Source organism: Neophocaena asiaeorientalis, unplaced genomic scaffold (assembly GCF_003031525.2).
Source record: "Neophocaena asiaeorientalis asiaeorientalis breed wild unplaced genomic scaffold, Neophocaena_asiaeorientalis_V1.1 scaffold31, whole genome shotgun sequence".
NCBI lineage: Eukaryota > Metazoa > Chordata > Mammalia > Artiodactyla > Phocoenidae > Neophocaena > Neophocaena asiaeorientalis.
The window spans coordinates 1,402,813-1,426,893 of record NW_020175320.1 but is presented as its reverse complement, the minus strand read 5'-3'; the positions used below and the strand labels follow the sequence as shown (position 1 = coordinate 1,426,893).

General features: G+C 38.3%; 1 protein-coding gene across 1 annotated transcript in view; it reads left to right on the top strand.

The window, feature by feature from the left end:
- SUPV3L1 (Suv3 like RNA helicase) overlaps window positions 1-23,400 on the top strand; it is a 23,828-nt gene extending 428 nt beyond the window's left edge. The window contains 15 exon segments of the mRNA XM_024765569.1: window positions 5,504-5,581; window positions 5,972-6,079; window positions 7,422-7,536; window positions 8,689-8,857; window positions 10,525-10,636; window positions 12,672-12,749; window positions 14,045-14,136; window positions 15,119-15,299; window positions 16,063-16,156; window positions 16,768-16,987; window positions 18,639-18,719; window positions 19,058-19,234; window positions 21,749-21,897; window positions 22,555-22,754; window positions 22,757-23,400. Of these exon segments, the coding sequence (XP_024621337.1) occupies window positions 5,504-5,581; window positions 5,972-6,079; window positions 7,422-7,536; window positions 8,689-8,857; window positions 10,525-10,636; window positions 12,672-12,749; window positions 14,045-14,136; window positions 15,119-15,299; window positions 16,063-16,156; window positions 16,768-16,987; window positions 18,639-18,719; window positions 19,058-19,234; window positions 21,749-21,897; window positions 22,555-22,754; window positions 22,757-22,956 (2,054 nt within the window). The 3' untranslated portion in view covers window positions 22,957-23,400.
- Window positions 23,401-24,081: the final 681 nt, after the last annotated feature.

Below are 24,081 nucleotides of genomic sequence, written 5' to 3'. Positions count from 1 at the left end.
CCCCCCCGCCCTTCCCCTGGAGACCCGAGGTTCCCTCGAGCGTTGTCATCGTGCCTGTCACTGTCTGTCTCCCTTACTGGCGTGTGAGCCCTTCAAGGCTTGGGACTGTGTCTTATTGATCCTTTGATGTGCTGCTCCAGAAGTGGCCTTCTCCCTTTCACTGTTGTCCTGTAAATGGTTTAAGCCCTCTTGTGATGGGACGATTCACCTTTTTTGAGTCGTTAGGTGGACGACTGATTTCTAGCGTACTCTTTCTCCTCCCCCGCTACCCAGAACTATTGCTCCAAGAAGGGACAAGGGAGTGGGGCATTGAAAAGCCAAAGGAAGATTTCTTTCAGGAGTTTTTGTCATTGACTGGGTACCTACGCAAACCAGACACTGTGTTAGGCTGTATGGCGGTCGCCAAGAGGAACCAGACTCACATCCAGATCTCTTCCGCTCCAGAAACTTACAGTCTTGTGGGGAGGAAGGACGTATGAATGGCCAGCTGTAGTACAAGGTAGAACATAAGGGTGTGCACATCGGAAGTGGTAGGTTCCCTGGTCATCCGGGGCTCCAGAGGGAAAGGAATCGCTTAGCATCAGCAAGTGGCAAGATCTAATCCTATTGCTCCCTTGCAAAACATTGTTTAATGTTTTTCCATTGTTCCCAGTTTAAAAGGGTCCTCAATCCCTGCCTGATTTGGCGTGGGTACCTGTTGGAGAAGCGTTGTTGCGAGCCACTCTCCTTGTTTCAGTCAAACTGATGAAATGTGCACTTGTGCCCCAGGGCTTTTACACATGTTACTCCCTCTGCCTAGAATACATCTGTAATTCCATCTTCTTCTTCCTTTTCTAAAAATAACAATGGCTAATACTCAGTGTTTGCTAGAGATAGGTACTGTTTTAAGCATGTGACCCATTTAATCTTTCCTGTAACTCTTATGAAGTAGACAGTCTTTACCCCTGACACTTATCTAGTCATGCAGTAGCACATACATATACTTATATATTATGTAAACATATATATAATATATATATTTTTTTCTGGTTGATTGTAACACATACATATAAGTATATGTATATATATTATATGTATATGTGTATTTATTCTGGTTGATTGTAACACATTTAGCCATGTGAACATGATTGACTACAAGTAGAAAGATGGTGCATATTTGTGATAGTCATTACAGCACTTAAGTGGCTGGCCCGATTTACAGTTTACTTACCTTTTCTCCATTTCCCAAATGGTAAAATGAGAGTAATATTTTCTTTGCTTACATCTCTGGATCGTGAAAGTCATGATAAAGAGTTGGGCAAAGCACTTTGAAAAGTGTAAAGGGGTGAACAAATGTAAACTAGTATCACTTGTACTAAACATTTACTATTTGAAAAATGGAATTACCCTGCAGTAGAATCTGTGATGTGTGGAAACTGGGAAAACTATTACCCTAGGAGCCCAAATAATCTATCCCAACTATATAGCATAGGTTGATGTGAGGATTTAACAAAATACTTATTTTTGGGGTATCATATAAATAAAGGTTCTAAGCCTCTCTTTCTTTAGGCTGTTAGTAGCTGGTGTAAAATTCCTTGGATGTATTTTTACTCATGATCAGCTGGTCCCACCAGATTAGTGTTTTGAAATCTTTTGGGCACTGTTATGAATTTTTAAGTGTTTGGAAGTTCTAACAATGAAGTGCAGCTACCTTTGATGGCAGAGTGGCCCTCCCCTTTCTTGGACAGCTGACTAAGCTGGAAGTTTTGGGTGGTCTCAAGTGGAGCAGTGAAGGAGGAAGGTAGCACCCAGGCACTGAGGTAAGCTAGGTGAGCCCTGGCTGACCATGGGTGATTGATGCACCTCACATGATCTCTTTCTGATTTTTGATTGATAACTGGTATGTTTACAGGACGTGACAACAACAAATAATATTCATAGTGAATTTTATTAGCAGTTGTGACTCCTAGAGAAGGTATCAGATTAATTGAGACAGGTTGTGGTAGTTTCCTCATAGATGCTAGTAGTGCTAGATGGGTAGATGCAGATTGGAACTTGGATTCGTAGGGTTGAAGCCACTCAGCTCCATATTAGTAAAGTGAACTGGAGTCAGAGTCTTGGGGGAAGCTTGCTTTTCAAAACACCTGGATTGGTATGTTCTGGCGAATCACTCACGAAGTACAGAATTACGGTGTAATGCTAAGGGGATCAAGATTATGGAGACAGTTTCTGCATAGGGTATTAGGCAACACTTTTCTGCCCAGAGCACAGCTAGCTTCCTGGATGAGAATCATGCTGTTGGTTACAAGGGGACCCTTAAGGACAGAAGCCTAACGAAGTCATTGTAATTTGATGTAGGTGTATCAGGTACAGATACATTTGAGGGTGTAGGGAATAGTCATCTCTCACACCCATCACCTGAGAGAGATGCAGAAGGGTCGGAGGCATTTGGCCTAATGCAACTGTCTGCTGCAATAGGGACAGTTTCAGTAAATCTAGTACTATTTTTTATAATTCCCTTTGTTATGATAAAAAAGGTTCATCATGAGTTCAACCACTACTAGAACAATATTTCAGTACTTCTTCATATTCAACAAGAGTGGTAATACTAGTTGTAATATTAAAGGGGTGGAAACTAAATGCCACTACTAGGTGGTCTTTGGTACAGTCTCTTCAGGATTGATTCTCCCTTTCCTTTTTGGATCCTAGAGATGTTCTGATCTATTCTGATCACTTCTCCCCACCTGTTTCCACTATGACTTTGGCATTTCCAATTCTGTTTTGAAGAGGTTGAGTTTTGTGCCTTTCCACCTGCTTCTCCAACCCTCAAGTGATCATAGAGCTTTGATGTATTAAGTAATGGGCTTCTAGTTAATTACCGATAAGTACAGTGGAACAAGCGAATTAAAACATTTTAACAAGATGGGTAAATCATAAGGTTTAAGCAGTCCCAACCATTAGTAGTAGCTACTTCGTTCTTCATCGAGATGTACGTGGAGTGAGTAAAGTGGATCATTTTTGTGTAAAGACTCATGTGAGGTACATTTACATTTTAGAAGAGAACCTGTTATTAAATCCCAAACTCCCATTGTAGGAAGCTGGAAGAAAGCTATTAATTGGTTAAAAGTTGTAGTACTGAGTCATTTCTACTGTGGCTGAAATCTAGAGAGTCTCCTTTAATCACCGTTAATTTAAATGAGAAGTAACTGTGATCCCCAAATCAGGTCATTCTGTTAAGAACAATGAGACAGGGACTTCCCTGGTGGCGCAGTGGTTAAGAACCTGCCTGCCAGTGCAGGGGACACGGGTTTCAAGCCCTGGTCCGGAAAGATCCCACATGCCACGGAGCAGCTAAGCCTGTGTGCAACGACTACTGAGCCTGTGCTCTAGAGCCCGCGAGCTACAACTGCTGAGCCTGTGTGCCACAACTACTGAAGCCTGTGCACCTAGAGCCCATGCTCTGCAACAAGAGAAGCCACCACAATGAGAAGCCCGCACACCGCAACGAAGAGTAGCCCTCGCTCACCACAACTAGAGAAAGCCCACTCGCAACACTAAAGACCCAATGCAGCCATAAGTGAATGAATGAATGAATGAATGAATGATTTTAAAAAAGAACAATGAGATAAAGCTTAATTTTTATGAAAAACAAAACGATGTTTCCATATACTTCTGTAGTAGATTAAATTTTTTTCTGTGCTATTTCCATTGTGTTAATGTTTTTGCAGTTATCTTTTAAATTTTAGATAAAAGAAAGTATTGATACAGAGAAACTTCACTTTTAGTATGTGGGTAGTATTCATTTTTTAAATAGCTGTACAGTATGATTTACATATCATAAAGTTTATCTATTTAAAGTGTGTAATTAAATGGTGTATTTGCAGGGTTGTGAAACTATCACCATAATCTAATTTTAGAACATTTTCATGACCCCAAAAGAAATCCCATACCCAGAAACAGTGACTCCCCATTCCCCTAGCCCCCACTCCCCTCTGCCCAGCCCGTGGCAACCACTAATCCACATTCCCTTTCTGTTTGGACCTTTCATATAAATAGTATACAATACGTGGGCCTTCCTGACTAGTTTCTTTCACTTAGCATGAGAAACCTCATGTTTCTGAAGCATTTTAAATTGAGTGAAGTATCATAATTCTTGCATAACACTGGAGTGTTAGTTACAGAAAATGGATTAATTCTAATAAATGTGATGTCTTCAGTTTGTATTGAGTTTATAGGTCAGCAGAATTTCCCCAGGCAATTGCATGTGCCTTTTTTGTCACTGATTTTTCCACTATTGTAAAGAAACTGTTGGACCCACTGGGTACAAAGTAACAGAAACCCAGAAATATCAGGATAGCTGCCTGTGATAGTAGATATATTTGTATGCATCTTACATTTAGTTGTGGGCAAACCTAATGGCTAAACCAGCGACTTTGAAATTCCCTCATTCTGCAAAGCAAAGTTTTGATAGTGAGATGCTTTATTCAGGCTTAATTTCTTCAGTGAGTGTTGTATGTGTGTTGTGGTTGGATGCAAGTGCAGTTGGTACTCTGGTGGGAGGCAAAAATACAGGCCACCTGGCCTTTCTGTGTTTCATGAGCAAAGACTGTATCAGTTTTGGCCTGCCTTCCCAGAAATGTAGAGTGTGTGGCTGGATTAGTAAAATGTTTATCTCTACAGAATAATGCAGTAGTGTTTTCACATGTGTAATGTTAATACAATTTCAACTTGATTAAAGTACTTTCCCGCGTACCGCAAAAAAAAAATTAAAAAAAAAAAAAAGTATTTTCACCGGTAAAATTAGGGACTCATAGTGGCATGTTATTTCAGCAGGTATCTAATCCAGCCTCCACTATAGCACAGTAATTTCTCTGCTGTCACCCTTGAAATACAGTCATCTAAGCCTTGCTTGAGTACTTTTCAGTGACTATGAGCTGGCACTTCTGTGAGACAACCCCTTTTCCCTGTTCTAATTATTAGGAAATTCTTGTATAAATTACACTGAAATCTGTTTCCTTCACTTCCCACTGACTTTAGTTATGCCATCTAGAACAAAATATGTATAATCTGTTCTCCCTAAAATCATCTCCAAGCTAAAGATCATCCCTGGCTCCTTTAGTCATTCACACGAAAGCATAATGATCTGGCCCTCACAGAATTGGTTATCTTTCTAGATACCTTTAGCTGCTCACTATTTGATGTTCAGAATGGTTGTAAGTAAACAAAACAGAACATGGTTATCTAAAAGTGGTCTTATGGAGGCTAGGGGTGATGCTACTCCTGTAGCACCTTGCTTAGTCTTCTGCAGTATTACAGGAATATTGCATTGTTTGACTTTATACTTTTTCTAGACACTATTAAACTATAAAGAGTTTGTGATCAACTAAAACCTTCAAGTTCTTGCAACACTCAGTAGACTGCTGCCTTGGGTGTTATGACTTCAGGTTTCTTTTGCTCTTTGGGCATTTCTCTGTCTGGAAAACAAATGTTAAACATATGTTAAATTTTTATATCTTTCTTCCAGATGAAGTAAAGAAGATCTTAGATAAGTTTTACAAGAGAAAAGAAATTCAGAAACTGAGTGCTGATTATGGACTCGATGGTAAGGCTAATAAGATTTCCATTAGCGACATCTTATTACTGCTTAGATTACAGCTTTGTCATTGTTGTGTGGGACCTAGTGTGGCCTGGACATACCTATTAATACATAGTTGTAATCTAGAGAATGTCCCTGACTTTTGCTTCTCTGTAGGCAGGAGATCGGCAGGCTGCACCTGGGGAGCCAGACACACGGCAAGGGAGCTGTGTGTTCAGCTTTCCTTCATGGTCTACTAGAATATCAGTTTTAGCCCAGATCATAACAAACCAGCTGTACTACAAGAAAAGAAAAAGACACTTTGATGAGTTAGGTGTGACGTGTATATGTATTTTTTAAAATGAGAAATTAAATGAAAACTAAGTCCTACCTATTTTGATTTTGTGTTTCCCACAGCTCGTCTCTTCCACCAAGCTTTCATAAGCTTTCGAAATTATATCATGCAGTCTCATTCCCTGGATGTGGACATTCACATTATTTTGAATGATATTTGCTTCAGTGCAGGCAAGTGTTTAGAGACTTTTTAAAATCCTGTTGAGCATACTTTTTATTTCTTCCTATGTTTATTTCTCTAGTTAGGGCGTTATTTGCTTTAGAATAAGCCCTGTTAATATCCTCTGTAAATAATTCAGTGCTTTCGTAGGAGGCCTTCTAGGTCCTTTTGCTTTTATAGTGGGTCCCTGAACTGGTTATTAAATCACCCGTATGTCTTAGGCTGGAGGAAGACTGGGGTCTTCATCTGTCATTATCTGCTCTTCACTATGTAGTAATATATAGGCTACACTGAAATAAACTCTCACACAAGACAGAATTAATACATGACAGATTCCATCTGTTTCTGCCACTGGCTTGTTTCTCCCTCATATTAGGACAAAGCTCTTGCTATAAAAGATAAAAATGTAGGAACATTGGGCTTCCCTGGTGGCGCAGTGGCTGAGAGTCTGCCTGCCGATGCAGGGGACATGGGTTCGTGCCCTGGTCCGGGAAGATCCCACATGCCGCGGAGCGGCTGGGCCCGTAAGCCATGGCCACTGAGCCTGCGCGTCTGGAGCCTGTGCTCTGCAACAGGAGAGGCCACAACAGTGAGAGGCCCGCGTACCGCAAAAAAAAAAAATGTAGGAACATCATTATTTTGTTCCCATTGGCAGTTTGGCTTTGGTTATAGTTTTAAGTATTTGACTATTAGACTTTTGCCGTGGGCCAGGCACTGAGGTAGAACCTGGACACAAAGCAGAATTGGACACAGCCCCACCCTCATCAGAGCCACTAAGGTGTGGAGACTTCTTGCTGAGGCGTCAATTCACTTTCATGTTTTGTCTCTTAGTGGTCTCTGTAGCTTAAAAAATACTTGGCACCTGTATTTCTCTTCAGTAACCACAGGCCTTCTCTCTAATGTATATTCCCAGGTCCTTTGTTTTTTGTTGTTGTTTGTTTTGACCGTACCATGCCACTTGCGGATCCTAGTTCCCCAACCAGGGATCGAACCCGGGGCCCCCTTGTGATGAGGTGCCGAGTCCTAACCACTGGACTGCCAGGGAATTCCCCCAGGTTCTTTGTTTTTAACTTAACTTTCATCAATGCTGATCTTTACCTGTTTGCATAGAAGAAGTGGAACGTGGTTGTTGAAAGCCAATTTTCTGTTTTCCTGGAAAATATAAGTGAAATAAGGAGGAAAATGTAAGACAAAGCAGGACCTCAGGAAAGGATAGAGTTCCTTGTTTTAGGGTTTTTCTTTTTATTCTGGCAATGCCCCCTTAATTTAGCTCACTAAGAGTAAAGTTCTCATTCAGTGCAGTTATGGATAACATTTGGATTGCACATATTAATGCAGTGTTTTATTTTCCAGCTCACGTGGATGATTTATTTCCATTTTTCTTGAGACATGCAAAACAGATATTTCCTGTGTTGGAATGTAAGGATGATCTACGTAAAATCAGTGACCTAAGAATACCACCTAACTGGTTAGTTTCTTTATTTGTAGATTTGAAATTTTCAGTTTCTAATCTTGGAAAATTAGTGATCATTATATACTTTTATTGTATGCTGGATGATAAATCATAAGTCGTCTAGATTGTTTTGTTTTCTCTAGAAAAGTGGGCAGTTTGGGCAGGCAGTTAACTGGTGTCTCCCCTTGAATCCTAATCAAGTTTGGTTTAAGGTTTTATTAGGGCAGATCTAGAGTAGCCCTTTAGGGTGTCATCCTTACAATTCAGGTGTGGCCTTCCTGGTGTCTCAGCTGAATACGCTATTAATGAGCTCTCCCCACCACCACTGTGGCTGGAACTCCAGCATCTCCTAGCACTTTGCCACTCTTTGAGACTTTCCACTCAAACTCTTAGCAAGCAGTCCTCTGTTAGGCCCTGCACATGCTCAGCCCAGCCCTTGGCCAAGGACCCAAGGAACTCCCACACAGACTTCAAGGCTCCCCCTCTATTGCACCCTTTTTTCTCTTTCACACTCTGGCTTTCCAATTCCAGCTGCATCAGCAGCTTTGAACTTGATCTCTACTGCTCAGCTCAGTGGGACTACTTTACCTTGCTTGGGTTCCACCTCCCTATGCCCTGCTGGGGTACAGCAGGGCTCATCTCAGGTGTTCCTTTCTTTTGGGGCTTGTAGTCCTGCACTGCCTCCTGTCCATGTCCCCAGGCAGCTGCTGTATATATTTTGTCCAGTTTTGTACTTGTTTATGGTGAGAGGGCAAGTGCTCATGGCCAGAAGCAGAAGACTCAGTCACTTTATTGTGTATGCTGAAATTCAGAAGCCTAGGAATATTTATTTATAGGGCATATGTAGAGCTGTGGAAATAATGTGGACAAATCTCTGGAGCTGTTAGCAGTTTAAACTTATTTTAGGTAACTCTTGGGGAAGGGGATTTGTACAGTGGCAAGAATATCCAATAAATTAATTTGCATTTGGATTTTTCTGTCCTCTAGTTAGTAAATGCTATTCTTAGAAAGCAGTCATTTTAGTGTGGATGTGAAGCTCATTTAATTTTTCAAAGATGCTATCTTATGAATGTTAAGAGGATGTTTCCTTGGAATTTTTTTCATGTAATACCTTTGCCAGGATTTTGAGGTTAATGGAATTAAGCTGTTTACCTACTCATGTTTTAGGTACCCAGAAGCCAGAGTCTTACAGCGGAAGATAATATTCCATTCAGGTCCCACGAACAGTGGAAAGACTTATCATGCAATCCAGAAATACTTGTCAGCAAAATCTGGAGTATATTGCGGTCCTTTAAAATTACTGGCACATGAGATCTTCGAAAAGAGTAATGCTGCTGTTAGTATATTACCAAATATTCTCTCTTTTTCTTGTTAATTTGGGGGAGAGTGGAGTTAAAGGGGTAGAGGGGGAGGGCGTATGTAGTAATTTACTGTTAACAAAAAGTGCCGTATTGCATTGCATCTAACAAGCCATCAAGTGTAAGATGTACTGTTATTTTATGTAAAACTGAGAAAGAAGATGATGCTGCCGACTGAATTCTGACATGCCATCCATTGTTAAGAGGTATCCTGGTTTCAGAGATACTAAAATGTGAAAAAACGTGTGTATTAGAATGAGTGAAATACAATATTACAGAATATTTCACATATACAGAGAAATGCAGGGAATAACATTCAGATAACCTGAGTCCACTACCCAACTCCCATCAGATTCAAGAAATAAAGTATTATTGGGGAATTCCCTGGAGGTCCAGTGGTTAGGACTTGGTGCTTTCACTGCAGAGGGCCCGGGTTCAATCCCTGGTGGGGGAACTAAGATCCTGTAAGCCACGCGGCACAGCCAAAAAAAAGAAAAAGAAAATATTGATATAGATGAAACGCCCTCTGAACCCCTTCTTTGTCTCCTCAGAGTTACCCACCTACTCTGTTGTATTCCATTTACCTTTTTTTAAGATTAGACCTTTGATGCTGTCAACTAGAACTAACGATAAAGACTGAGAAAAGGACCGAATGCCCTGTGGTCTGAGGCATCGTTGCAGTAAAGGGGCCACATTTTAGTTCATTGTTTTATTATGACTTTATAATGAAAGATTAACCCGTCTTGGTAGGTGATTTGCGTTCTCTTTTATTATGTTCTGAATAATTTGTGTAATTTGCATACATAATGCCTCCTTATTCATAAATAGTTAAAGTATTTCCACAGAACAAAGACTTTCTTTTACATAACCTCAGGATATTCATCTAAAGTAGGACATTTAATATCGATAGAATACCATTATTTAATTAACAGTCCATTTTCATATTTTGCCATCTATGCGGCTGCTTCCCACTAGCTATCTCTTTTACATTTGGTAGCGTATATATGTCCATGCCAAACCTTTACATTTTGAAAGACTACAGGTCAGTTGTGTTGTAAGTTGTCACTCAGTTTGGATATGTCTGATGTTTCCTCATTAGTTTCAGGCCACTGTGGAGACCAGCTGTTCCAGTTTGCCTGGACTTTCCCTGATTTAGCACCAAATGTTCTTCATCCTGGGGAACCCCTCAGTCCTGAGTGGACGGGGGTGGTTGGTAACTCAAATACACCATAGCATTGATGTTGGTCCTTCTCAAAGAAATATATTAGGAGGTCTTTATATTCTTAAATTTTATTTATAATATTCTTCTTGAACATAGAAACAATTTCATCTTAATAAACTAAAATGGTACAGAAACTATTGAAATAGTACAGAGGTAAAAAGTGAAACTGCTGCAATTTCTCATGCTTTTGTTACCTGAGAATTTAGCTGATTTGAGATGTTTCCAAGTTTACATAGGTTATATAAAAGAGTGGCTTTTATTTTCTTATTAAAATTTTTTTTAAAGGATTGGGAATATTTTGTTTCAACTATTAGACAAATAAATTTGACGTAATGGAGAGAATACTCTATTAAACATCCAAAGCTTCTTTTTGCTATTGTTTTCAAGCTGGAAATAATTCCAGTTTTCTTTTTGTCATCTTAGGGTGTGCCATGTGACTTGGTAACAGGTGAAGAACGTGTGACGGTAGAGCCAGATGGGAAACAGGCTGCCCATGTTGCTTGTACTGTTGAGATGTGCAGTGTTACAACTCCTTGTATGTATACACCATTTTAAAAGCTATGGTTTAGTACTTTTTATTTTAAAATTCAGATGAACATATGGAATGTGTTTTTTATTGCGAAAAAATTTTAAATTGAGACAAAGAAAAGAATAGTACAGCAAATACCCAGGACTTACCACTACTTAAAAATGCCAAACTTTCTGTTATGTTTGCTTTTGAATTTCTTTCCCTTTTTCTCGTAAAAGAACTGAAATGTCACTAAGTATGAATTTTCCTTTGTGTCACTCCCCAGTTCAATTCCTCTCTCCTCTTTTGATCCAGTTGCTATCAAATATTTGGTATATACCTTTCCTTTTTTTTTTTTTTTTTTTTGGTATCACTCTTATGTATTGCCTATCAATACTGTGGATTGTGTGTTTTAAAACATTTACATGATTATCATATTGCATTATTATTCCACAATTTGCTTTTTATTTTACATATTTTTTAGATCTAGTCTTGTATACATATATATGTATCATGAATATATATCACATTTATTCATTTAAATTGTTATGTAGTATTCCATATTATGACTAAAATTATTCATTCCTCTATTAAAGAATATTTAGGTTGTTTAAAGTTTTTCACTATTACACATAGTACCACAGAAAACTTCTATTTAAGTACTGTAGTTTTGAAAGTATTTTAAATGAAAATTAACTTTTTCCTTATTATATAGGCAATCATTTCTTCATTATAGAAAACATAAAAATAAATGCAAAGAGAGGGAAAAAAAAAAAATCTCCCAATTCCACCCATCCAGAATCAACAAGTATTAACCCTGTGGTGTATATTTTCTAGACTGTGTTTGTATTGTGTATGCATTTATGTGTGCATCGTGAGTGTGTATATTAAATAAAATAGGGATTATATATTATGTACTATTTGGTAGCTTGCTTTTTCATTTTAATAATCTTAACTTTCTGAGTAAATGGATAGTTTTCAAAAAAATCCATTTATTCTAAAAGTAATACATTGTAAAAATTAAAATAGCACATATAAATGAAAATTCCTTCTTCTGTGCCCTCTTTTCTAATCTTGTTTGTATACGCTCAGATATGCTAGTAATTTTTAATCTGATGGTTTTTCAGTATAAAATTAGCTTTCTTTTGTTTGCTAAATGTCATTGTGGGCACATTAAATTTTTCCTTTTTTTAAAATATGCTCCTTGCAACTCCTTGGTATTTTGGGAAGCAAAGTAAAATATAATTTATATGACTTAAAAAGAATAAAATAATATGGTTGGAAGCATTTTGGCATTAGAAAATAAAATGAGCCACTATTTTTTTTACCATAATAAGCTTTAAAACCCCTAAGAATAAGCAGAGCTGGAGCTCAGGGAATTACACATTCTTCTCTGGTTCTCCTCCTGACACCCGTCTGGATTCCTGAGGTGCTTCATTTTACTGCAGGGTTATCTACTCCTTGGTCCCAGGAGCTACTTCAGTTGCTGTGTGGATGTGTTCTTATTAGGCAGATTCTCCAGGCTGCCTCTGAGATTGCAGAAAATAGGACAACTGAACCTGTTCAGTTTGGGAGGCAGTGCAGTAGAGACGGTCTGGGTTTGAATTTCACGGTTTTAAATCTTACACTAGGGCCAGTGACTTAACTTCTCTGGGTCTCAGTTTATTCTTTTGTAAAATGTAAATGTAGGGGAATTCCCTGGTGGTCCAGTGGTTAGGAGTCCTCACTTTCACTACCGAAGGCATGGGTTCAGTCCCTGGTTGGGGAACTAAGACCCCGCAAGCTTCACGGCGTGGCCAAAGACAATTATTTTTAATTAAAAAAAAAAACAGATGAGATTAAAAAAAAAGGAAATGTAAGTAATAATGATACTTACCTAATGGGTTTGTTGTGAGGATTAAATGAGTTGTAAAGCACTTAGAACAAGCCTGCCAGAAATGAAGCACCTAATAAGTAATGATGATGATTATGGTGGTATTGAAAGCTTGAATTTTGGTATTGTGGTTTGTTTATAATACTATTGAAGTAGATTGTCTTGCTCATGATAACTTTTTATTTTAAGATGAAGTGGCTGTGATTGATGAAATTCAAATGATTAAAGATCCAGCCAGAGGATGGGCCTGGACCAGAGCACTACTAGGTTGGTGGTCTTATTGCTATAAAACCTGTGCTTTGTGACATCTGCACTGCGAATTATCTGCATTTATCTGCTTGACATTGCCAAATAGAGCCAGCTAGATTCTCTCTTGACACAAATCAAACAAAAAAGTCAGCTAAGTGTGAGCTTTAATTTTCTAAGTATTGTTCTAATAATGGGAAGTCCATTTCTTCTGTCATAAAATTAGCATAATCACTTAATTAAAGTGTTCAAATCTTGCCATATTTACACAACCACTATTAACATTTTGGTGTTTCATGGCAGTCTTTTTTCTCACGTATATGGTGTTTTGTGAATATATAATTTTTATCTTGCTTTTTTTTTCAGTTGTTTCATAGACTTTTTTTTCATACCACATATTAATGTTGCATGTTCTCCATTGAAGAACTGTACTACACAGTCGTCCTTTGGTATTTGTGGGATGTTGGTTCCTGTACCCGCACAGATAACAAAATCTGCAGATGCTCAAATCCTTTACAGTTGGATGGCTTTTGCATCCATGAATTCAACCAACCGCGGATTGAATATGTTCAATCCGTGGTTGGTTGAATCTGCAGATGTGAAACCTGTGGATGTGGGAGACCAGTTGTAATTTGTCCCAAAGAGTCGAACATTTTTCTCTATTATTAATGATGCAGTAAAAATCTTTGTAGGCGTTAACTTTTTATTCATTTTATTACTTCTTTAGGATAGGCTCCTGGAAGTGAGGTCCATAGACATGAAAGAACGTTTCTCCTGCTTGATATTGGAGTGAATTTTTGATCAGCATGTTGTAGGGCAAGTGTTTTGAAATTTAAAAACATAGGTAAACTTTCTGTAAACAAAGAGTATACACTAAAGCCTGTAATATAAAATAGATGAAAGTGGATATGCTCAGGGGTAAGGAGCTTGGAGTTTCTTCTACATACCAGCCCCCAGCCTCTGAGGCACCTCAGTGATTCCATGGAGCCTAATTTGAAAAAAAAAAAAGTATAGGACTAATGTTCAGTATTAACCATCAAAATGCAGGTTCTAGTTCAGGCTGGCTTCATCCTCTAGTAGACTCAAAACCTTGGCCAAAGCAATTTAAAAACCCCAAGATTTATAAAAGTGGTGATAATTTTTGCCTACTAGAAGGTTTTGTTTTGAGGTTAGAATCATAGAGATAATATGAAAACACTTGGAGAAGTTGTAAAGCAATAGGTAAGCAAACTTAAAGTATTTTTGGTATGTAGAGTATTGCATATTTAATTTTATATCTTTAAAATTTTAAGAAACGCCAATTTTGCATTTAACAGGACTCTGTGCTGAAGAAATCCATTTGTGTGGAGAATCTGCTGCTATTGACCTGGTTACCGAGCTTATGTACACAACTGGGGAAGATGTGGAGGTACTAGATTATACACTTTGTTCTCAAGGTGGCATAGCAAATAGCCCAGAGTACCCAGGCAGTGGCTTCATAGGCCCCAGATGGTGGCAAAATCAGAACTTGAAAGATTAGCTTCATTTCCTCGTAGTTGACTAGATCATACATAGTTGGTTGAGCCTCATGAACTAAAGTTCTGACTGCGTGACTGTCACACCCTAAGTCTCCAAAAGTATAAGGAGATTCCTTATCTTTTCTTGACAAAACCTTTTGGAGTTTAAACAGAACTCTTTAGAATTAAATAAATCAGGAATGTTGGAAGTTGGAGGCTCCAGCAAAAGTTTGTGATTTTCAAAGTCTCAGGTGTCAGATATTGGGGACTTTGATATATATCTGATTGGTAGAGATAGTTTGTACCCTTTTTCAAATTCCTAGAGTAGGAAGCCACTCATTTCCATTTAATCCTACTTTTTGTTTTCTTTACCAGACTTCTGTAATAAAATGAAGAAATATTTTTAAATTGGTCCATTACTTTAGTTTTGTGCTCAGCTTTCAGGGAGAGATAGTGGAATGTAGTGGAAGAAATTCTGGGTTCCAGTCTTGGCTTTGCTGTTATTCACTTTGTGTTTTTAAGCAAATCGGAGAAGGCTAGAACTGGAAAAATCCTCATCAGACCTGATCTTTTATTAGACTCTATTTTATTCTTTCATAAAAGGGAAATAATATTTAATAACCTTTCTGAAATTACCACATTGCCATAAAAATCAAATATATATGAAAGTGCTTTGAAAATTTATGAAATCCTCTGTAACATTTTGTTAATTTAGAAATACCAGTGAGAATGGATGGTAATATTTATAATATCAAAATAAATGTTTTTCTGTATTTTCTCTTGAAAAAGTTGGAACTTATCAGTTTCTAGCTACGCTTGATTGTGAGTTTTTCACAATATTAGAAGAAGCTGAGTTAGGTATGTTATTTTACAATATCATATCGTTTATTGTAGGTTCGAACCTATAAGAGGCTTACCCCCATTTTTGTGCTGGATCAGGCATTAGAATCTTTAGACAACCTTCGGCCTGGGGACTGCATTGTCTGTTTTAGCAAGAATGATATTTATTCTGTGAGTCGACAGATTGAAATTCGGGGATTGGAATCAGCTGTTATATATGGCAGTCTCCCACCTGGTAATTATTGGCTTTCATCATGACAAGATATGAAATCTCTTGTTTTTGCCATTTATGTTGAGATATGTCTAGAAAACACAGTAAAAGATATGAATTAAGTTGCTTGGTGTGTAATTTATTATAGGTCATATAAAATAAATATTTCTCTAGTCATCTTTGTGGTGATAGAAGTGTTTTAATTATTTATAGCTCTTGTTACTTGATATTATTAGACTGTATTTTTAAATGTTGAGCTGATGACTTTCTTACAGAAATGTCATTAAAATATGAACTTGGTAATATTCTTAAAATATTACCAAAAGTCTATTGATGAGTGTCCTCAGAAATGATAAGAGGATTTTGTTGCTCTTTGTGGATATACTTAAAGGAATGGAAATAAAGGATAACTGGCTCTGTGAGAATGCAGAGAAATAAATTTGAAATAATAAGAGTTTTATCCATAAAAATGGAGAGTAGGAGGTAAGGGTTTCCAAGATTTAGTTAGTTAGTTAGTTGGTTGGTTGTACGTGGGCCTCTCACCGCTGCGGCCTCTCCCGTTGTGGAGCACAGGCTCCAGACGCACAGGCTCAGCGGCCACGGCTCACGGGCCCAGCCGCCCTGCAGCATGTGGGATCTTCCCGGACCGGGGCATGAACCCGTATCCCCTGCATCGGCAGGCGGACTCTCAACCACCTGCGCCACCAGAGAAGCCCCCAAGATATGTTTAGTGTGATGTAGTAAAAGATTGAGAATACTGATTTAACATAAACTGTTGCTGTTTTAGGGACCAAACTTGCTCAAGCCAGAAAGTTTAATGATCCTGGTGATCCATGCAAAATCCTGGTTGCTACAGATGCAGTTGGCATGGGACTTAATTTGTAAGTAATCTGTTTTTAATAATCATGGATATTCAGTGGGTTAGATGGAAATTAAAAAAACTTATAATTGGCATTAGAATGACCAAACACTTTGATTTAGGAGAATGGATATTATAGTATAGATCTGAGATTTATCTTGCTCATACCTGTTGAGGGAATAAAATGAAAATATCACATAACACTTGGACTTTTGAGTGCTGCTTCCTACCACTGCTAACCTATTACATTAGCTCACTTGATTTTCAGTGTCTCAGTCAACAAGGGTGTGTGCCTGTTGGGCATGCGGGGCCAGCCACTGTTTTTAGGGGTTAATTTGTAAAAAAGTTATTTTCTAGAGCCTTACTGAGGTATAATTTACATATTATACGGTTCACGCATTTTAAATGTATAATTTGATGATGATTTTTAGTAAATGTACACAGTTATTAAAAAATGCTATTTAAAGGGAAGAAAAAGAATTACCAACAAACCCTTTTACCTTACTTTGTAAATAGTGGGCAATATTGCAAGTAGGCCTAAACTAGAATTAGAGTGAGCATTTCTGTAATGAATCAAATGATGGACGGTTTTTCAGACAGCAGTCTGTGAGATCAGTTGTATTTCTGTTTCAGGAGCATAAGAAGAATTATTTTTTACTCCCTTATGAAGCCCAGTATCAATGAAAAGGGAGAGAAAGAAATAGAACCAATCACCACCTCTCAAGCCTTGCAGATTGCTGGCAGAGCTGGTAGATTCAGTTCAAAATTTAAAGAAGGAGAGGTTACAACAATGAATCGAGAAGACCTCAGTTTATTAAAGGAAATTTTGAATAGGCCTGTGGATCCTATAAAGGTAAGGTGTAACATAGTAATTGCTACTTCTCTGTGGAGGACAGTCATTCCTTCCTTCACTTACTTTCCAGACTTTTGCCTCAGACACCTGGAAACAAATAAGCAAAAGAAAATTTTGTGCCATGAAAATCATGTCAAGAAAACCCTGCTTTGGACTTCCCCGGTGGTGCAGTGGTTAAGAATCCACCTGCCAATGCAGGGAACACGAGCTCGAGCCCTGGTCCGGGAAGATCCCACATGCCGCGGAGCAACTAAGCCCGTGCACCACAACTACTGAGCCTGCGCTCTAGAGCCCGTGAGCCACAACTACTGAGCCTGCGTGCCGCAACTACCGAAGCCTACGTGCCTAGAGCCCGTGCTCCGCAGCAAGAGAAGCCACCACAATGAGAAGCCCATGCACCACAGCAAAGAGCAGCCCCCGCTCACTGCAACTAGAGAAAGCTTGTGCACAGCAACGAAGAACCAACACAGCCAAAAATAAAATAAGTAAATAAATAAAAAAATAAAGAAGAGAAAACCCTGCTTTATTGCTTTTGAGAGGCCTAATAGAGACCCCTTTGTTAGAGTATGTATGTATGTATGTATGTATGCAAGTGAAAGATTCAGATTTTACAAATGTAGCCATAATATAACAAGTTTAGTAAACCTGATTTTCCTTTAGTTCTTCCTATAATCTAGCAGTGGGTGGGGATAGGGGCACGGTTGCTTCAGGTGGGCACACAACTATATCAGCAGACTGAAAATTGTGAGAAGCTCGGAAGTAGAAGAAACTTTTGTGTGGGGGGCAAAAATAGCATTAAGCTATACAACTTCGAACCAGTAAGGACAGGGTTAAATTTTGGTTAGTGTAGTTAATGAGGCAGAAGTGTACATGTTTTAAACAAACTTACAAATTAAAGTTTGCCTGGAAAATTCACTAATTAAGGCTCATCTGATTTTAGTGAACCCAGGTAAAAGGGTATATAAATGAGAGAATGCAAGGAAAAGTTCTGGGAGGAAAGCTGTGGTTGAAATCATTTCTGTAGCTTTTGTTAAGAGTGCAGCTGATAACGGATCTCCCCCATCTCCCTCCTGTGTAGCTCCTTTCTTGTGTTCATCGTCTGCCTGCCTCCCATGACTCATCTCTCTCTCCTCCTTTCCTCTTTCTTTTTCCCATTCCTTTTCTCTCTTATTTTCTTGCTTATACTTATTGTGGGCAATTCTTAACATTGTGTAAATATACAGGTAAAGAGATAGCTGACCTCCAATAGCTGACATTTTCTCTTTATGTATGTATGTCTGTTTTATTGCCCTGGTTAAAGTGATTGGGTTTTCCTTTTTCGTTTTTGTTCAGTGGAGAGAATTGGGACCCTGGAAACTATTTGTGGTACTCTATCAGATCATCATAGATTTTAGAAATATAACTAAAATATAAGCAAAAGATTAATTACTCGATGGGTATACTTGATTAGTTTTACTAAATCATCTCGTCAGCTTTCCCAGTTGGTAATAAATGGCAAAGTATGATGCTTTTCTCTGTTTTACTTAAATTCTTGTCCCTTAACTCATTTGGCAATAGCTTAACCTGAATATAGGACTTATCTTGAAATAACTTAAGAAAACTTATCCTTAAAAAAAATAATAAGCTTATGGTTGTTTCTTCTTTACTAAAGGCAGCTGGTCTTCATCCAACTGCTGAACAGATTGAAATGTTTGCCTACCATCTCCCTGACACAACGCTTTCTAATCTCATTGTAAGTAGAAACTCTTATATCGCTTTTCTAAAAAGGTCAGTATGTCAGACAATTACTGGTTAACCTTGTGGACATGAATGGATAGTCTGTTTTTGTGAAGTTGCTGTTTATGAAGTTTATCTTGAAAGTGGAAACTTTCTCTCAAAATCTTTTGGGACTTTTGTCCTGAGGAATTTTCTGAGTATTTCAGGTCGGGAGGGCTATGGGGGAAGTCTGTTAGCTTGAGGAGGCAGTGAATTAAGCAGGCCTTTCTGGAAGTCTGTTAATGGATTAAAGTGATTGTCATTTATAGACTTGAGTCTAGGTAGTCCAGTAATTTAATATATTTTCCCCCCCAGGATATTTTTGTAGACTTTTCACAAGTTGATGGGCAGTATTTTGTCTGCAATATGGATGATTTTAAATTTTCTGCAGAGTTGATCCAGCATATTCCATTAAGTCTACGAGTGAGGTATGTTTTCTGCACAGCCCCTATCAACAAGAAGCAGCCTTTTGTCTGTTCTTCATTGTTACAGGTAAGCCTTTATCTTTGTGATATTTTGAGTTGTTTCAGGTTGATGCATTTTCCCCAAGCAATAGTTTGTTATTCAAAATAAAGAAATAAGAGAGTACCCTTTAATATGAGTTACTGTGTATGAACTTAAATAAAAATGGCTCTTTTTTCTTACAGATAATTTTTTTGGGGAAGGAGAAGTCTTGCTTTGTATTTGGTCTTATATGGTAGCCTTTTTGAAGAAGCTAAAACAAAAATAATTAAACAGTTTTTTCAAGGAAAGGGGTCTTTGCCTGATGATATACTTTTTCCTTATTGGTGTTGGGTAATATGTTTTGGAAGGGAGGTGGCTTTGGGGTCAGTAGTGGCCATAGTATTCCGTTTTCTTAACTATCAGGCATTGGGCCGGGGATGGCTGTCTTGTGTGAATTTGGTGCCAAGGTTCCAGCCTCTTTTCTTTTAACTCATTTGGGTAGGGATACAGATCTCTAACTTCTGAGCACAAGATTCACCCAAACAGGGGGACTAGGCAAAGGCAGTAGAAGCTGAACTTCCAGTCTCCTGCCCTGTCCTCTCACATCTCTGGGCCCTTGCTGTCCCTCTTGCTTCTGCTTGGAGCGCCCACCCCACTAAATCCAAAGGTCTCCTCTTTGAATCTTTTCCTGATTCATTGTTGTAGTTTCACTGCCATCTTCTTAATAGATATTAGCTTTCTGCATACTAGCTCTGTTTTTACCAAATCTATTTATAAGCTTATGTTTTAAATTACTTTAAAATTACATAACTAATACATAAGTACTTTTTTTGTGTGAGCAAAATTAAAACATTAGAGAAGGTTAAATTGGGCTACCACCTTCAGTCTCAGTCCTCTGGCATAACTGCTATTATCAGCATTGTGTATCCTTGCAGACCTTTTCCGTTACATTTGCCTACATACCTGTGTGAGTAGAAATTCTAGTTTTTGTTGGGTGGGTGTGCTTTCCCATAAATGTTACAATGAATTAGTCTGTAGCTAGCCTTTTTCTTTTTTCCTCAATGTGTCTCAGAGGTGTTCCGTGTCCAGCTATTTACTGTGTCCAGCTATTACCAGCTCTCTGTTTCTTAGAGCTGGCGTTTGTGAGAGAGCTAACTAGCATAAGGTTGAAGTTTATGGAACAAAATCTTAAACTTAAAAAACTGGCCTGGATGGAGCTGGAGCCCATGGCCCTTACCCCATTTACACCATCCTTCAAGCAGCTACCCTAATAAAGCGGAAGCGTATTACTAAGGAGTAAGGAGTCTGGAGCAGTACAGGTCAATAGTTGTTATGTGTTGTGTTTACAGATTAAAATGTGAAATCTAGAGATATTTCTTTTTTCTTAATCTCCATTATTACTGAAGTATAAAGGAGCTCAATCCCACTGATGGTCTCTGATGCCCCTTAGGAAGTTGTTTTGAAACTGTGTTCCATGGCTCCTGCATGGGCCTCTCTCCCTCCCCATCTCTGAGCAGCTCCGTGCTTAGCTGTTTTACATATGGGCTTCCATTAGTTGTTTGTGGCCAAAAACATTAAAGCCACTGCCTTTATAAGAAAACTTTTTGGCATGTCCTGCTTATTAGTAAGTTAGCGTGGTCACATTTACATTCTTCATGGCTGTCCTACTTGGCATTTATTAAACCTAGAAGAATGCACCAGACTAAAATTAATAAAATTGTGACATTATTTAACCACAATTATTTGAAAACTGCCCTGCCTCTCTAAAGTACTGACCTTGCTTAGGTTAAGTATTTAGAGATAATTTTCCCTAATTAGGAAATGAATCATTTGAAATCACCTTATCCTTGAAGCTAAAGATTTTTTTTTTTTTGAAGCTAAAGATTCTAAACTTCTGCTTGATAGTTCTTGCATGGTTTTATTTCTGTCTCCTATAGTATATTGTGATGCATAATAATGCCTAGCATTGTCTGGGAGGCGGCATATTCTCCAAGAGTGTCGTGTGGTTCAAGAAGGAGGTATGATGGTCTTATGGTAATGAGGAAGCTGAAGCACAGTGGTGACTTGGCCAAAACTATATAACTAGTAAAGAGGTAGTCTCTTTACTAGTTTGATTGACTCATGACCAACCTTGCACGAAGCCACCTCAAAGAGTTTCTTTATAATAAGTGAGGATATTAAAAAATACAAGCTCACATTTGAAGCTATAGGACTGTTGCATGAAGGAATGAGAGTCTTCGGGTACTGTCTGCCTAGAACTTAGAACATTAATTGTTCATAAAAGTTAATAGACACTCCCTGGAAAGCTAGTTCATGTATATATTGTTGCCCTGGTTTTGGAAAAAAGAAGGAAATCATGTCTTTTTTTTTAAAAGTACCTTTATAAGATATTAAATGTTCTCTAAAATACAGAAAAGTATAAAGAAGGAGAGAAACCAGCCTGCCTATTGAGATATAGCCACAGTTAATATTTTGTTGTGCTGTTTTGTTTTGTTTTTTCTGGTCACAGACTGAAGTGAATTCTGATTGTTTTACCAAATTCGTTTCTTCTGTTTCTCTCAGTTTGCCAGGCAGTATAGCAGGAATGAGCCCCTGACCTTCTCATGGTTACGACGATATATTAAATGGCCATTACTTCCACCTAAGAATATTAAAGACCTCATGGATCTTGAAGCTGTCCATGATGTCTTGGATCTTTACCTGTGGCTAAGGTACCAATTTTTTCCTGTATGCACTCTCACTTTTTAAGTAATAGGGTGAATCAAAGGTTTTATGATGGTCTTTTGCACTTTCAAATTAGGGACATATTTGCAGGGTGCTCTATTTTATGTTTATTGTCCATTAAGGCAGTTGAGCCTGGTTTATACCTATTCCAAAAATGACTTAAGGAGTTCTTACGATTCTAGTTAAGATAGGTAGGTGAGAAAGTCCCCTAGATCCTTGTGACGCAAATGATGATCCTTGGACCAAAAGCATTGTTATCAACTGGGAGCTTGTTGAAAATAGAGAATATCAGACCCACCCAAGGCTTAATCAAATTCTGCATTGTAACAGGATCCTGAGGTGACTCATGTATACATTGTGATTTGAGAGGTACTGCTGTAGATCAGTGATTATCAAAGGAGGGGCATGTCCCACTAGGGGAGCATATTGGAATCATTTAAGATATGAGCAAGGACCGACTCTCATAACAACATCTTCCTTAGGTGTGTTGGCCGAAATAAAGGTTGAGCAAAGGCACTGGACACAGTTTTGCAAAAGGGGAATATTTGGAATGAGTCAGTGTCAAGATGTAGTTACTTCATTGAGATTAGTCCAGTGACTGCGGTAAGAGCTGTTCCTATAATGTAATATGTCTTTTTTTCCAGCTACCGGTTTATAGATATGTTTCCAGATGCCAGCCTTGTTCGAGATCTCCAGAAACAATTAGATGGCATTATCCAAGATGGTGTACATAACATCACCAAACTGATTAAAATTTCAGAGGCACATAAACTGCTGAATTTGCAGAACTCATCAGCAGAAAGCCAGTGCCGTTTGTCAGGAACAGTAAAGAGCCGAACTAGAAGGAATCATCACTTGGCTCTGGTGCAGGAGAGAAATCCCTTGCTTCCAGATTGGTGCAGCAAGGACTCCTCACTGCAGACATGCTGAAACAACTAGAAAAAGAGTGGATGACACAACAAACTGAGCATGGCAAAGGAAGAACAGAATCTGGGACTTCCTTAAAAGGGACAAGAAGAAAGAAGAAGGAACCCGATTCAGATTAGTTTTATTTTTATTTTTGCAAATAAAAATCTATTTTAAAATCCTTTTTTTCCTCATATGCATTTACTGCCTGCTATGGTACTGTGGCTATCTTTTACTGGTCTTTTTTTTTTTTGCTAAGGAAAATTAACTGTTAAGGATAACTAAACTGCTGTTTGTTTTGTGTCTTAGAGGATTTATTTAAAGATTTATTTAATGGCCATTTGTAGTATAGCACTAAGACAATGCACTATAAGGAACTCTGCGTGGGAATAAAATCAGTTTGGTGAATTGTTTTGACCAGTTTCCTATACCTTCGCTGAGGATGTCACAGGTAGAATTCTTTGACAGAGGTTGCTGTCTGTTGTACCCATGTACCAGAGGCTGTTCTAGGTGCTGGAAATACGCAGTAAGTGAGACAGATAATGTTCCTGCCCTTGTGGAGATTATATTTTAGTATGGTGACTGACAGGAATAAGTTAAATAAATAATGTCAGCTCTGTGAGGGCAAATATTGTTGTCTGTGTAATTCACTGCCATATCTATGGTGCCTGGAATATAGTAGAAGCGCAAATGAATGTGAAATTAATAGATGTGATTTCAGAGATAAATGCTAGAAAGAAGTAGAATAAGGGAAGAGAGTGGTAGTGGTTGGTGGGCTATTTTACATAGAGTGAGTGGTCTTCCCGTGTCCAAAGGCCAGTCTGATGCATAGTGGCCTTTACTTGTCCAATAAAGATTTTAAGCCTTGGTTAGAGATATAGCTAAAAGGAGCTTAAGGACATAGTCTTTGGAGTTGGATAGATCTTGGTTTAGCTTCTCTCATCACTACCAGTTAGTTCAGTAATCTTACCTTCTCTATGGCTTGGTCTCCACATCTGAAAAAGATGGACAATAACACCTACTTAGCGTTGTTTGGGAGGTTAAATGTGATGAGATGCCATATAGCACAGGACTTGGTATACAGGAAGTGTTTTATAAATGAACCTGAAGGTTTGGGTTCATTCTGGGCTGTGAATTGAGCTCTTAGGTCATTCGAAGAACTAAACTAATTTCTTGAGCAACTGCTAAATCGAGGCTGACTTCAGACTAGGGATTAAACTGACCTGGTTGTAGTTGGGTCAAGGAGTAGCCAAGTTTACAGTTAG